Source organism: Fusarium falciforme, chromosome 13 (genome assembly GCF_026873545.1).
Source record: "Fusarium falciforme chromosome 13, complete sequence".
Taxonomy (NCBI): Eukaryota; Fungi; Ascomycota; class Sordariomycetes; order Hypocreales; family Nectriaceae; genus Fusarium; species Fusarium falciforme.
In genome coordinates, this window is record NC_070556.1 from 739153 (window position 1) to 751690 (window position 12538).

Genomic DNA, 12538 nt, shown 5'->3' on the forward strand with positions numbered 1-12538 from the left:
GAATATTGCTTTTGGTCATAGCGGTTTGGTGGGCAGCGTAAAGGCCGGAAAGAAGTCGGTCTTTGAAACGTGGGTTATGGAGCGTTTGATCGAATGCCCTATTTCCCAACCGTAGGCCTTTTTGAGCGGTCCAAAGCACCCGACGTCAGGAGGCTAAAGTAGATGAGACGAATTAGGTGGCATACAAAGCGTGATAATGCTGTTCTCCTCGCAAGATGTCTCGAAGTCGGCAGAGTGGTGGCTTTCATGCCCATCGAGGATCAGAAGACGATGGCGACCATTTTTTGGGGTCTTTATGTGTTGATCGAAGTGCCTGATCCACTCGAGGCCCGTCTTGTTATCGGTCTAGCCGTTTTTGGTCGTAGTGATAGCCCAATCGCCCGGGAGGTTGCTTTCTTGATACCAGCTGGAGAGGTGATGCTGGCCCGCAACCACGATGAACGGGTGGATCACCCACCCTTCTGCGTCGATAGCGGGAATGACTGTAACCCATTCCCGGTTTCTAGGTTGGACTGATTTCAGGTTTCTACGCCTTTCTGCGCCTGTACTAACGACCCCGCTTGCGATCATGCCTATCATCAAGCCGGTCTCCAAAGTTGCAGATGTCAGCAAGGGTGATACTATCCCTTCGACTGTCAGGAGGCTCCAGTTAAGTCACTACAGGGATGTCTAGCCAATCAAATATGAGAGCATGAAAGGTACATTATCCTCCACCTAAATTACATTGTGATATAAGTCCCCACAATATTTTGAGTTACAAATCGCGACATCACACTGCTTACATCCCCCCTTGATATATTCATGTTTCCCGCATGTACTGCTCATATGACAGGGGTAATGTGGGGAGAGCTACCTCCTGGACCCTCCTGGCAATCGAAGGGATATTTCGCGATTGTGTTCTCTACGAGGGAGAACTAATTGCGAATAAGGCTCGGATCTTCGTATTTAGCTCTGTGATAATTGTATCTACGATAAAAACGCGTCTTTAGCTCTTAGTGCCGCCTGACGAAGTTAGAAGCCCGGCGCTTGCCAATAGGTGGCGCGTCGCGGTCGGCGAGCAGTCGATTCGCCATTTCTTCAACACCACGTAGTCGCGGGGGAAATCCTCGCGAGTCTAAGTCGAGGATAAACTGAATAATGATCTGTTCCTATAGATCAGATAGTCTCCGCGAGCTAGGACAATATCTCGTCGAGATTGAATGCCCTTCTGTCGTCGACGTAGCCTTCGCTCATCAACCTTGTAGATACCAGCAGCGCGTCGGATGCTAAGTTTTGAGTCATTTTGAAGGGCTTGAAGAGCAAGAAGGGTATTCGCTACGATATTGAATTGTGGCAAGTTTGGTTGTTGAGAATCAATTGATCAAATGAAAAGATGAGAGGTTGAAGGATTTTGGCGGCGCTTGCTTGTCTGCGGCGCGCGCTTATCATGTACGTTATCAGCTCCCATATTATAAACAAAACAACATCACTTTAAGGTAACAGGTGATAGGCAGACTATATCATAAAGATCGATTGGCAGTCATACGCTCTAATTCTCTGAAACTGTGAACTATGATTCCGACAGGCGGACTTCTGAACTGTGTTGAAATGAACGCCAGTGCTTCACCAGATGATTAGTGAATGAACCTGGGCGCTGGTAGTTTTTCATCTTTCTCTTGTCGCATAAAGGACAGTTGTAGAAACCTTCAGAGTTCCTTAGCCCATTAAACTCAGAAACCAGGCCTTTCTGTCTTAAATATTCCTTTAGATAATCGACGAGCGGCCCGGGAAGTTTATAAGCCCAATGGTTCAAGTCGAGTGATTCTGACTCGCTTAGGATTTGTAGATCAGGATGCATGGGTGCGCATAAAGATCTTGCTTTCTCGAGACCTAAATTGCTTGGCCCAACTTCGTTGAACCGTGAAGGTGCTGACGGACTTGCATGGATAGCAGCTCGACCTTGACCAGTCGACAAGCAATCCTGATCAACTGGCAATGGGGCAGTGCCAAGTAATGGACTGCTTGCCGCATTGGGATTTGCCACCTGCGATATAGTAGCTGGATTACTCCACTGATGGGTAGACATGGCATGGAATGTCGTGTCTTGCCCTCTAGGAGGAAGAATCGGTGGTAAGATGCACACATTTGGTGGCGGCTGTGACGTCGATAAGACTTTTGTAGAGTCAATGCTGATATGACCCCGGTTTAGGGGTCGAATTGGTGGAAGAGCAGGAAAAGGTTGAAGCGGCGCACGATTCGACGCTGGGCCTTCCGACAAGGTAGAGCTGTAACTGGACGATGGACCTTGTAATACTAGTTGAAGTCTTGACGTTGGAGAATGCTGAGCTTGGTCCCGTGATTGTTCATCCATTATGCGACATGCCACTGGCTCGGCACCCTGGTTTCGAGGAGTTTCTGACGCGGCTTTTGCGACATGTGCTGGCTGAGAAGGTCTTAACTCAGTCGACCTGGATGGTGCAGAAGGTTCGGCTTCACAATGGTCGTCAGATGCGAGCGGTGTTGACCCGCTGTCTCGCACTGGCGCCGGCGAGCGAAGGGTATCGAGCGCAGCCTGTGCGAGAGCGGATACTTGAGGCGACACTCGTGGCGATATGATAGCCGTGCTGTCGACACGATCTCCGGCCCCTTCTTCTGCGGCGAGAGAGTCTCGTTCTGCTGTGCTCGTGGCATGCTCGAACCCGTCTATTGCTTGGCTCGTCCTTGCTGAGGCCTGAGACCTCGTTACACTCAAGATCTGGCCGGGATGCTCTTCCAGTTGAGTTCCATTTACCGGGTTGATTTCGCATCGAGTATCAGAATGGTCGTTTCTTGGTATCTCTTGGCGCGGTTCAGGGCTTTGCTCCGGCTCTGTCAAGCCACCTGGCAACGAAGCCCGGCCATCAGGAGCGGATGCGGTGGAACGCGACTGCGCTGTACATGGTGCCAGCTCAGCCGGATGCGCGACTTCGTGATCATCCTGATTTGGATCTGGGGAAGGTCTTGGATGAGTGTGCTGCTCTGGATGCGGTGATAAGCTGTAAGCAGAACTGTACGCGGAAGTCCCTATGGCGACATACCGTTGAATGAATCGGTTCTGTCCACGCCAGAACTCGCGACGATGACCTCCGCTTGCGGCGGCGCTGCACGGTCTCTCAGGAATTTCCGCACTGATTGAAAATGCGGAACCAGAGACGACTGAGCAGCATTTACATCGAGGGTGCGCAAATCTTTGGCAGCTACCCAGCCCACTGCACTCCTGGCCGGGAAGTCCTGCCCGTCAAAGTACATGACGGGAAACTCACGCTCTCTGACAGACGACTCTCCATCTCTGTATCCTTCCCGCCACCTAAAACAGTTGGTCCGGTTGTCATAGTCATAACATCCTGGCACGTCCTCTGCTAGACCTAAATCTCGAAGATTGTTTCGGACGCCAACGTTATCCAGCTCTGTCAGGGGGAGGAGGAGGACGGCCAACCATTCCTTAGACTTCTCCCAGAAAGCGAGATATACGTCGCCAGGTCTTGGGTCTATAATGCCGTCGAAATCTTGATCGCGTTGCCGCCTACTATCGCCATGATGTCGCCTTCGACTCTGCCTGGTGGGTCTGTGAGAAGGCGAGATTTTTTCCCGTAGGGGCCTGTTGTGAGCAGCACCCTGCTCGTGTTCCTTTCGCAGTGCTTTCAGAGCTACTGTGTTGTTCTTGTCAGCCAGGGTCTCGTTGCAATCAAGAACCTGAACTCCAAGTTGCTCGATAACTTCGGCGGGCTCTTTCGACAGCCGGCCATGCTCTCCACCAGCCAGGTGGGCCGTAGCGCTCTCGATCGCTTTGTCTTTAAAAGTGAGACCATGCTTGTCGCATCGAAGAATGTACCATGCACCATCGCCTGCTGGAAACCTAACGATGACATGTTTGGTTGCAGCAGACCCGTTCTGAAAGACTTCCTCAAAGTGGATTGTCTTCATCACTTCTCTATGAGGCTCTGTGCGATCGGCCCGGTGGCGTTTCTGTCTTGTTGACAAGCCAGATGGACTTTCCTTTCGTTTTTCCTATATGCGTCAGCTAACGATCCTGCCCATCCCGGTGCAGAAGAGGCTCACGGGACAGACGCGCATGACACTTCCCGTCCTTGGAGCAGATGCATGCAACTGTGAAGTCCTGACCTCTCGCTCAGTAGCTTCACTTGGCGTAGTCAAAGACGTTTCCAGGCCATTGGAAGCGCCACCATGACCACTTTCGGACGGCTGCTGGTTCGAAAGTGTTCGCAGCGATTTCTCTACCTGGGACCGTCCTATTGTCCCGATCAGATCGTCGCAAAGTCTCTCCATTGCTGCATGTAATTGTTGATCATAAGCTTTTTCATCTTCCTTGAAGGTCGCATTGTATATGATTTCCAGTTCTTTCAACTGGCCACCGTGGTCTTCGATCTCGCGTTGAAGTCCAGACGCTTCCGGTGAATGGGGGTTTGCTAGAAGGCGATCCCACACTTGAGCAAGGCTGGCCCGCACAGCCGCCGCCTTCTCCTCATAAATCTCATGCGGCGATTTGATCGCTTCGAATTCGAGGCTGCATCGTGCGACAATCTCTGTTATGCCCTTCAATTTGCGCAGGCATTCCTGTGTCGTCATTTTGGCCTTGGCTTCACGAAATGACTCAACCTCAGCCACGACGCTAACAGAGCTATGATCTCTAGAGCGAGAATACGAGCAATGGCATGAATCGAGTCCCTTAGACTGCTTAAACACACGTGTGTCGGGAACCAGTCGTCACCTGTCTGATAGTCAGGGGGTTGATTGAACGTGTTGTCGGGATCGGCAGAAGTGAAGTTCGGGTTTGAAGGTCAGCAGATGGGCCGACGCTTGTGGGGCGAAGTTGTTGGCCAGGCGCCATGTCAACGCGTCGAGTGGGCGGCTAAACAACGCACTAGTCGCCAAGTGCGGATACATACCGGGTAATCTAGCCCCGCACCTTCCCTCGGTGCGTCATTCAGTCACCTCCTCAGACGACATCCGTTCTTAATACAAGAGAGGAGGATTAAAAATGGATCATAAAATCAAGACTCGGGAGAAATAAACACAGAGCCGGATCATAACAGCACGCCTCTATCATAGTCAGAATCCCGCTCGTCTGCTGTCGCGTTTGGATAAGGTGGATGATCTAGTTTATAAAATCTCGGGCCAAATTAGTAAATTAAATGGCAAGAGGCGTGGCAAGAGGCGTCCTTTAGAATATGCTTATCCCCTCAATTGTCGAAAGGCTCCCGAAAGTACCTTGCCCCACATGACCCCTGTCACATGACAGGTAGATGAGGGGAACCTAAAGATGCATCATGTCGCACTGAGCGTGCTGGAAGGATCAAGGATCAGGTAAAGAATAATGGGCAGCAGCAGTGTGTGGATTGATTGTTGTCTGAGGTTATCTCTTGTGCGGGGTATTCCATCCCGCAGAGTTACTTAAAGCATACGGCTAGATTACTAATGCAGTTGTTTCATGAGGCCGTGAAGATCATGCCTACCCTGCGACACATCATTAACCATTGCCGCCAAAATCGTCATACAAATCATTGCAAAGTCATCTATGAGTTCTCAATCAATACCGGGCGAGGCCCTCAATGCATATGATGATAGCAGCTTCATCAGAGAGGATGACAGCCGCCGCGAGCAAGGGGATAGCACGCGGCAGCCCAACTTTCCTCCCGCCACAGACCGAGGCTTCAATTGTCAACCCTTCAAGGTGGAAAGGCGCGATCTTAAGGTCAACCAACTGCCCCAAGAGCCCCTATACCTCTTCCAACACTTCGTGCCACTTTCCCTAGTTAGCATCTGGGCCGAGTATACCAATAGCTGGGTCAACAGCTTTGCAAGAAAGGGGCATTATTGATAGCCAGAACCACGAATTAAGAGAGGGGTCAAGACTACAGGAGTGGAAGCCGACCTCTGCAGCAGAATTATATATCTGGCTTGGAATCTTAATTTATATAGGAATCCACAAAGAAATCGCGATTGAAGACCATTGGAAAACCCCTGAGCTGGAGGATCAGCGCCCTGAACACTCGATTATCAAGTTTATGACCTATAAGCGATTTCAGCAATAATAAGAAGAGGCTTCAATTAAAGAAGAAGAGGCATCAATCAACTTGGGGGTGTGAGCAGTGTGATGTCGCGACTTGTAACTCAAAATATTGTTGGGACCTCTACCTTGGGCTAATTTAGGTAGGGAATAATGTACCTTTCATTCTTTGCATTTTAAATGGGCAGACATCCCTGGAGTGACCTGGCGGGAGCCTTTCGACAATTGAGGGGATAGGCAGCGCGTAGGGAAGACTGATGGCGGAGGCACTATACTAGATATGGTAATTAGGACGGGCACCTGTCCCCCTATTGATCGCCAAATATGTAATTGAACGCATTTTTAAGACGACCTCACTGCGTGTACGGGCCAGATTTGTTGTATTTGATCATATTACACGCAACCCTTGTTTCAGTAGCAGGGCAAACGGTACAGTGCAACCCCAAACCCCTGACCGTCGTTCAGCCGTCGTCCGCCGCCGCGACCGTGTTGTGTCTGTAATAGGCAGTGATGCGCTACGTCAGGCCATAGTTGCATTAACCGACCCAGTAGGTTGGCCTGGACCCCATTGATCTGCAAGGTGGCACAGAACACGATCCAATGATCGGCTAGAACTACGAAACCCTTGAGTTTGAGTGGAACGGCCAAAGGGTGGTGGCGCAACTGCGGTACCAATTTGTACCACCTCGTCTGGGGTAGTAGACATGTCATATCTCTTTGTTGGGCCAGGTCGAGAAAGTGACTTTTGGATACATCATCGTGCATTTTGTCGTGCGAACATTTTTGACGCCATAATTTTCAACGCAGCCCGAGTTGAGGGAGGTGTTCAGGGCGTTACAATACTACCAGACTCAAGTGCCGCGGCGACCCCTTTCAACCTCAATAAATTTCCCGTCCCTTTCCCCGATGCCAATTCTCTTCGCAGCATCCCACCGTTCTTCAGGACCTCCTGAGCTACAGAAGCCGTATAGACTGACGCCATTGTCCCTCACCTCCAGCATGGTGATCAAACCCGAGTGTCCTCCCGCGCCGGCACGCAACTCGGGCCGTCACAAACCATCGGAAGCCCCGCCCAGGTGCACCACCGAGAAGCGCCACGACACCCAGTTGTATGATACATTAACCGAATTACGGGATAGCATCCCTCCTATGAGAGTTGAAACGGAAAAGGAAGGAGAGGAGAGTGCAACGAAGGACCCGCAAGAAGGAACGCCTAAAACGATGGTGGATGAGGTTAGTCGCCACCAACTCGTGAAGTAATAATTCTTACCTAGAAGATAGGTGGCTATTATATGTATGGCGAGAGAGTATATTGCACTCCTCGAGGAGAGAAACAGATCTCTCGTAGAAAACCACACAGTACTGCAGTCGACAATTGCTGCGCTTGAGATGTTATTTCCACGTTACTGGTCTTCCAATGCAAGTTTTGCGCATCGACATAGTCAGTTTTCACGTGGATGTAGCGGCAGGTGATGGGGACCTCTAGGGCCACCAGGCTGGTGCTCATTTTAATCGTCGGTTGACCCATGTCATGCAAGCGCCAAAACATTTCCCATACAAAATTAATTATCGGCGACTCGCCGACGCAAGGCATAAATGTCAGGCATAAGTGTTAGGGATGCTTCTATGATAGTCTCAAGCCTGAGAAGCTCCTCTGATTCATGATGGATGCTCGTTTACATGCTATTGACTATCTTCCCAGTTCTGGTGCTCCCCGTTTGCTATCAACGTCGTCTTGCAACTTTTATCAACTCCCAATTCACGTCTGCCAAGAACTCCTCACTGTTGCAGGGTGCAATGTAACTATTATGGCTGGCCAGCGCAGATGCGATCCAAGGCTCATGTGCTCGTTTTCGTTTGCGTGACCATTGAAGGTCGAGAGAAGCCTCCCAGTTGTCCATTCCTGAAGTTGGCTTATCTGTAGGACAGGAGGGTGATCCGGCTAACGAGCCCGTCAAGGATGCGAACCACTCAACGGATATCAACATGTTGAAATGGATTGACGTCAACCGTTATCCCAACTCAACCAACGTCAGGTTTGCTCGTCCAATTTCTAATTAGTTCTACTTCTCGGCAGATTTAATCAAATTATTCAATATATTTGGATCAGCAAACCTGACGTTGGGTGAGTTGGTTGACGGTTGACGTCAATCCATTTCAATATATTGAGTTGAGTTGAATGGTTCGCATCCTTGTCGAAAAGAGCCGTGTGTCGAACATGTCGTGAAGATGACTGAAGAGGGGAATCCCATTTTCCGGAACCCAGGTGCGTTCCCAAGCCTGTATCAAACGACGCGTGCTCACCCTCTCAATGCCGTCTTGCCTTTCGTCGGCAGCGGCTTCCGGGTCGGGATATGTATGGTACTGTTGCTGAGGCACAATGTGACACGCCTGCAACGCTATGCCGATATTAGGGTTGGCGCACCACGCTAAGGCCCTCGAGTCTCGACCATGTATGTTTACCAAAATAGGTGTAGACGTACGTCGGCACGCCGGCACCTTGCTATCCCCGCCAGCCTGGATCACAATGGCTTTCGAGACAACGGCTGCTTGGGAGGACTCCAGGTCCAGGCGTTCCGCGCCTTGGCCGATTTAATCACTAAGGAGCCGTGGCGCCAAGCTCATCTTAGCCACCGAGGAGTAGACACAAGTCAGAGCACGGACTGTCGGGTGAGCTCGGCAATTTTAGCTTCAATAGTCGCCTGATGTGGCTGGACTATGCTTGGGATTTCCTATTCAACTTATCTCTTCGGCTGCTAAAAACCTCCACCAAGTCACGAGCCCCACATGACCCCTGCGATGACGAGAGTACAAGCGGGGTACCCAAAGTTCCCCTTATGAAGCATTTGCGAGCAAAACACCATACAAATCATTTTGAAGAAAACAATGACTTCCCAATCAATTCCTGAAGAGGCGCAGGCACTGAATGCCTTCGATGATAAGAGCTTTATCAAGGAAAAGCAAAGCACAGCTATCCAGTGGGGCCCAATGAACCCACCCAGGCGCCGGTTTTTTCGGCCGATACGGCCCGCGGCCACAGCTTCGAGCCTTTCCACATAGAAGCTCGTGACCTTCACATCAACCAACTGCCCCATACGCCGCTGCAGCTATTCCAGCTTTTCCTACCTATTTGGCTCGTTGAGAAATGGATTCACTACAGCAATAGCTGGGTTGCTAGTTTGATCGCAAAGGGCGTAACCGACAGCTGGAATGACGAGCTGAAGCCAAAGTCAAGGATTTGGAGCTGGGGGCAAGGAATCACTGTTGCAGATGTATGCATATGGTTCGGCATGCTGATTTACGTAGGAATTCACAAGGTAAGAAGGTTTGAAAGCCACTGGAGTACCCCAAAGCTGGGGAAGCAAGGCGCTCTTCACTCTATCCTCAAGTTCATGCCCCTATCGAAGTTTCAGCTCATCCACCGCTATCTCCATCCCCAAGGGTCGGACCAACTACACTGCATATCCACGTGGACCACATATAAGCGGCCCATCTCTATTAAATCCACTTTGCCGGCGCTCAGTTACGTAATAATCCACTACATTCGGGGTCTTGATACATGCACCATCGATGGTGCAAATATCCTCACGTGACTCGTGCACCACCGGTGGTGCAACTATCATCCGTTATGTAAGAGCCATCATGTTTGTGCAAGAGATTGTTGGAGATCACAAGTGTGAGGCGACCAAGGCGGTGGCAAAGGATGGAAGAAGGAGGAACATTCTACAAGAGATCGTGCCTGTACATAAACAACGGTTCCCCCTACTGCACTTTTAGGACGAATTAAGCAACCTGCATCTTCTCATTTCAACAGAGATACCTCTTTTCTATCTACAGAAACAGCATCTCACGCAGTGATACAGCAGAATAGGCCAATAAATGCAATGTCGTGTTGTTGTTGCTATTCCTGCAGTTATCGTATGAGTGACTACTAAGCCTGCTCAACCCTACATGTGAACTCAGCTACAACGTTGTTGAATCAAGCCATTGGGTCACCACAACTATTCTCGGAGATTTACTTTTTCTTTCTCTTTCTAATGATATATAGAAATCACAATCTCTTGTCACTCTTGTAAATGTTAGTTGGGGGGGCGGTGTTCCCACCTCCGTACCATTCCTCCTGTAATTTGAGATCTCTTTCCGCAGCATCCAAGATATCTCGCATGCCTCGTCGCCCTAGAAAAGGCTACTTCGCCATTTCTAACCCTACATTCTGTTCAACCCACTCGTTCTCAGCCTTATCCCAATCAAGATAACTCATCTTCTCCTCTGTAGTCCAGTCTACTTCGGTGGTGCCTTTGGTTGTGCTGCTTTCTCAACAGCTTCAAATGCACAAGGCTCACGTTGTATGCTGGTTGGTGGCTGCGTTGAACGAGCTGCTAGACGATCAAACTGCTTGTGAGGCTCAATAATAAGCTGGGGGGTTCCTGAGCGTTGGAGATGCCAATGTGAATGGAAATGATGTAGTTGAAGGGGCTGACTCTGCACCAGTAAAGACTGGAGGGTATGAGCACAAGGCAGACTGAGGGTCCTACAGAAGGCCCCTGTACACGCAGGAAGTTCGCTCAATAGTCGTTCCCGTTGAGCCTCAACCTTCTGTAGGGCTTCATGCGAGATCCAACCACGGATATTGCCGTACAATACCCCAGATAGCTGAAGAGGTACACTGGTATGCTGCTTAGCCTGGTTTGCTTCGAGCTCGGTAATCTGGTTTACTAGAACGAGCTTGATGATCCTCCAGGCCTCGAAGAGGTCAACTTGCGAGTTGTTCATATGAGATTTGACGAGCTTATGAATACCCTCGCACCGTGATGTGACATATTGCTCAAAGTGAAGGTATTGGTTAACCCACGCCTTGACAAACCTCTGCTTATAGGGCTCCAGCCAGGTCTCCATGATATAGCCCACCTCGTTGATGTCGTCTGGGATGTAACGCTTCTTGAACTTCTCAAGCCTCTCGTTGTAGATATCCTCAGTCGTTGAGGCTACAATCTCATGCCAAGAGCCATAGAACTCCTTCCAGTCTTTCTGCCCTTGGGCTTCGGGTTTATCTCGAGTGAATACAGGCATACAATGGGTCAGAACTGCCTTGTTGATGTGCCATAAGCATAGCATCGAGCTTGACTCGGGGAAACAAGAGGAAACAGCATTCATATAAGCAAGGCAGCGATCTGTAAATATCACATATGGAAGGGCTGCTCCACAAAGCTCATATACACTCCGTAACCGGTCAAGAGCCCAGATGAAGTCATCCTCTTCCTCGCCACTAAGGAACGCAAATGCAATACAGAAGGATCAATGACAAGCATCAATACCAACTATATCGAGAAGAGACATCTTATACTTATTGGTCTTGTATGTACAGTCCAATAGAAGCACCTCGGGATATAATTTGAGGTATCCCAGTGACTTCGGATAACACTGCTGTAACTCTGCCACTCTCGTCAAGGTGAATCTGACTCCAGGAGCCCTCGCTCTCGAGGTGGTCAGCAAGGGCATGCATATGGCTTTGACCTTTAGCAAGCTCCCGTTTGCCCCGTGCAATACAGTTGTAGATATCTCCCTGTGTAGCAAGTGTATCTGAGTTCATGCGTAAATAGGATCTGATCTCCCTTGGCGCAATGCCGGCATTGGCGAGTTGATGGACTGTTGATTCCTCTGGACCGGATAGTTGACGAGGCGTTGGATGTGCTAGTTGACTGAAACTTGGTTCATGATTGTGTTGATCAAAGCCAGCCCCAGGACGATGCCTCAGACTCCATATAGTCTTGCACAAGCTTTCCTTTGCTGTGACAGAGAAGAGGCATCCTGTACGGCGTGTTGTAGTATCCCGCTGCTTCTTCTTCGAGGGATTGAGGGAAGGAATACGCCCTCCTCCGCGGTCACAGTTGAAGTGAACTGTACTTCTTCCATTGGGAGTCTTCCTCGATCTTCCAATCACAAAGGCATAGCCTCGTGGTGCTGCCCAAGCATTGATTGCTGTACGTAGTTCCTCTAGTGAGTTGAATTGGCCTTCAGGAGGAAGGGCTTCATCAGGGAAGCGAAGGGAGGTGTCAATTGGGTTCATCTTAGCAGAAGAAAGGCATGACAAGTTGGATTGATACCGCAGAAGCTGTTGACAGTTGAATTGGGGGGTCAATTTGTAGTATGTTAGTTATCCCTTTTCAATATGGCCAACGTGGCCTTACATAACGGATGATAGTTGCACCACCGGTGGTGCACGAGTCATGTGAGGATATTTGCACCATCGATGGTGCATGTATCAAGACCCTGTTAAGCACATACGAAGCACTCTTCGCGTCCAAGTCACATATGTTCGCATCTCTCCTTCCTGGTTCTTTTTGTTGGCCACCATGGAACTAGAACCTTTTGTATACTTTAAGACCTATAGAGTCTTGGTGTGCCTGAAATGCCGCTCCGGTTGTGTATCAGACGAGGTACCCGCTTATCTGCGCAGCAAGCATAAGGATATGGCACCAGCTACGCGACGCC

At 49.8% G+C, this 12538-nt stretch overlaps 1 protein-coding gene across 1 annotated transcript; it reads right to left on the reverse strand.

Moving 5' to 3' along the window:
- Window positions 1–2433: 2433 nt before the first annotated feature.
- NCS54_01476000 (Hypothetical protein) lies at window positions 2434–4605 on the reverse strand (the record flags this gene model as incomplete). The annotated part of the gene is made up of 4 exons (XM_053159889.1): window positions 2434–2682; window positions 2771–2997; window positions 3057–4026; window positions 4078–4605. The coding sequence occupies 4 exons, from the start codon at window positions 4603–4605 to the stop codon at window positions 2434–2436; spliced, it is 1974 nt and encodes a 657-aa protein (XP_053015864.1).
- Between the last annotated feature and the right edge of the window lie 7933 nt (window positions 4606–12538).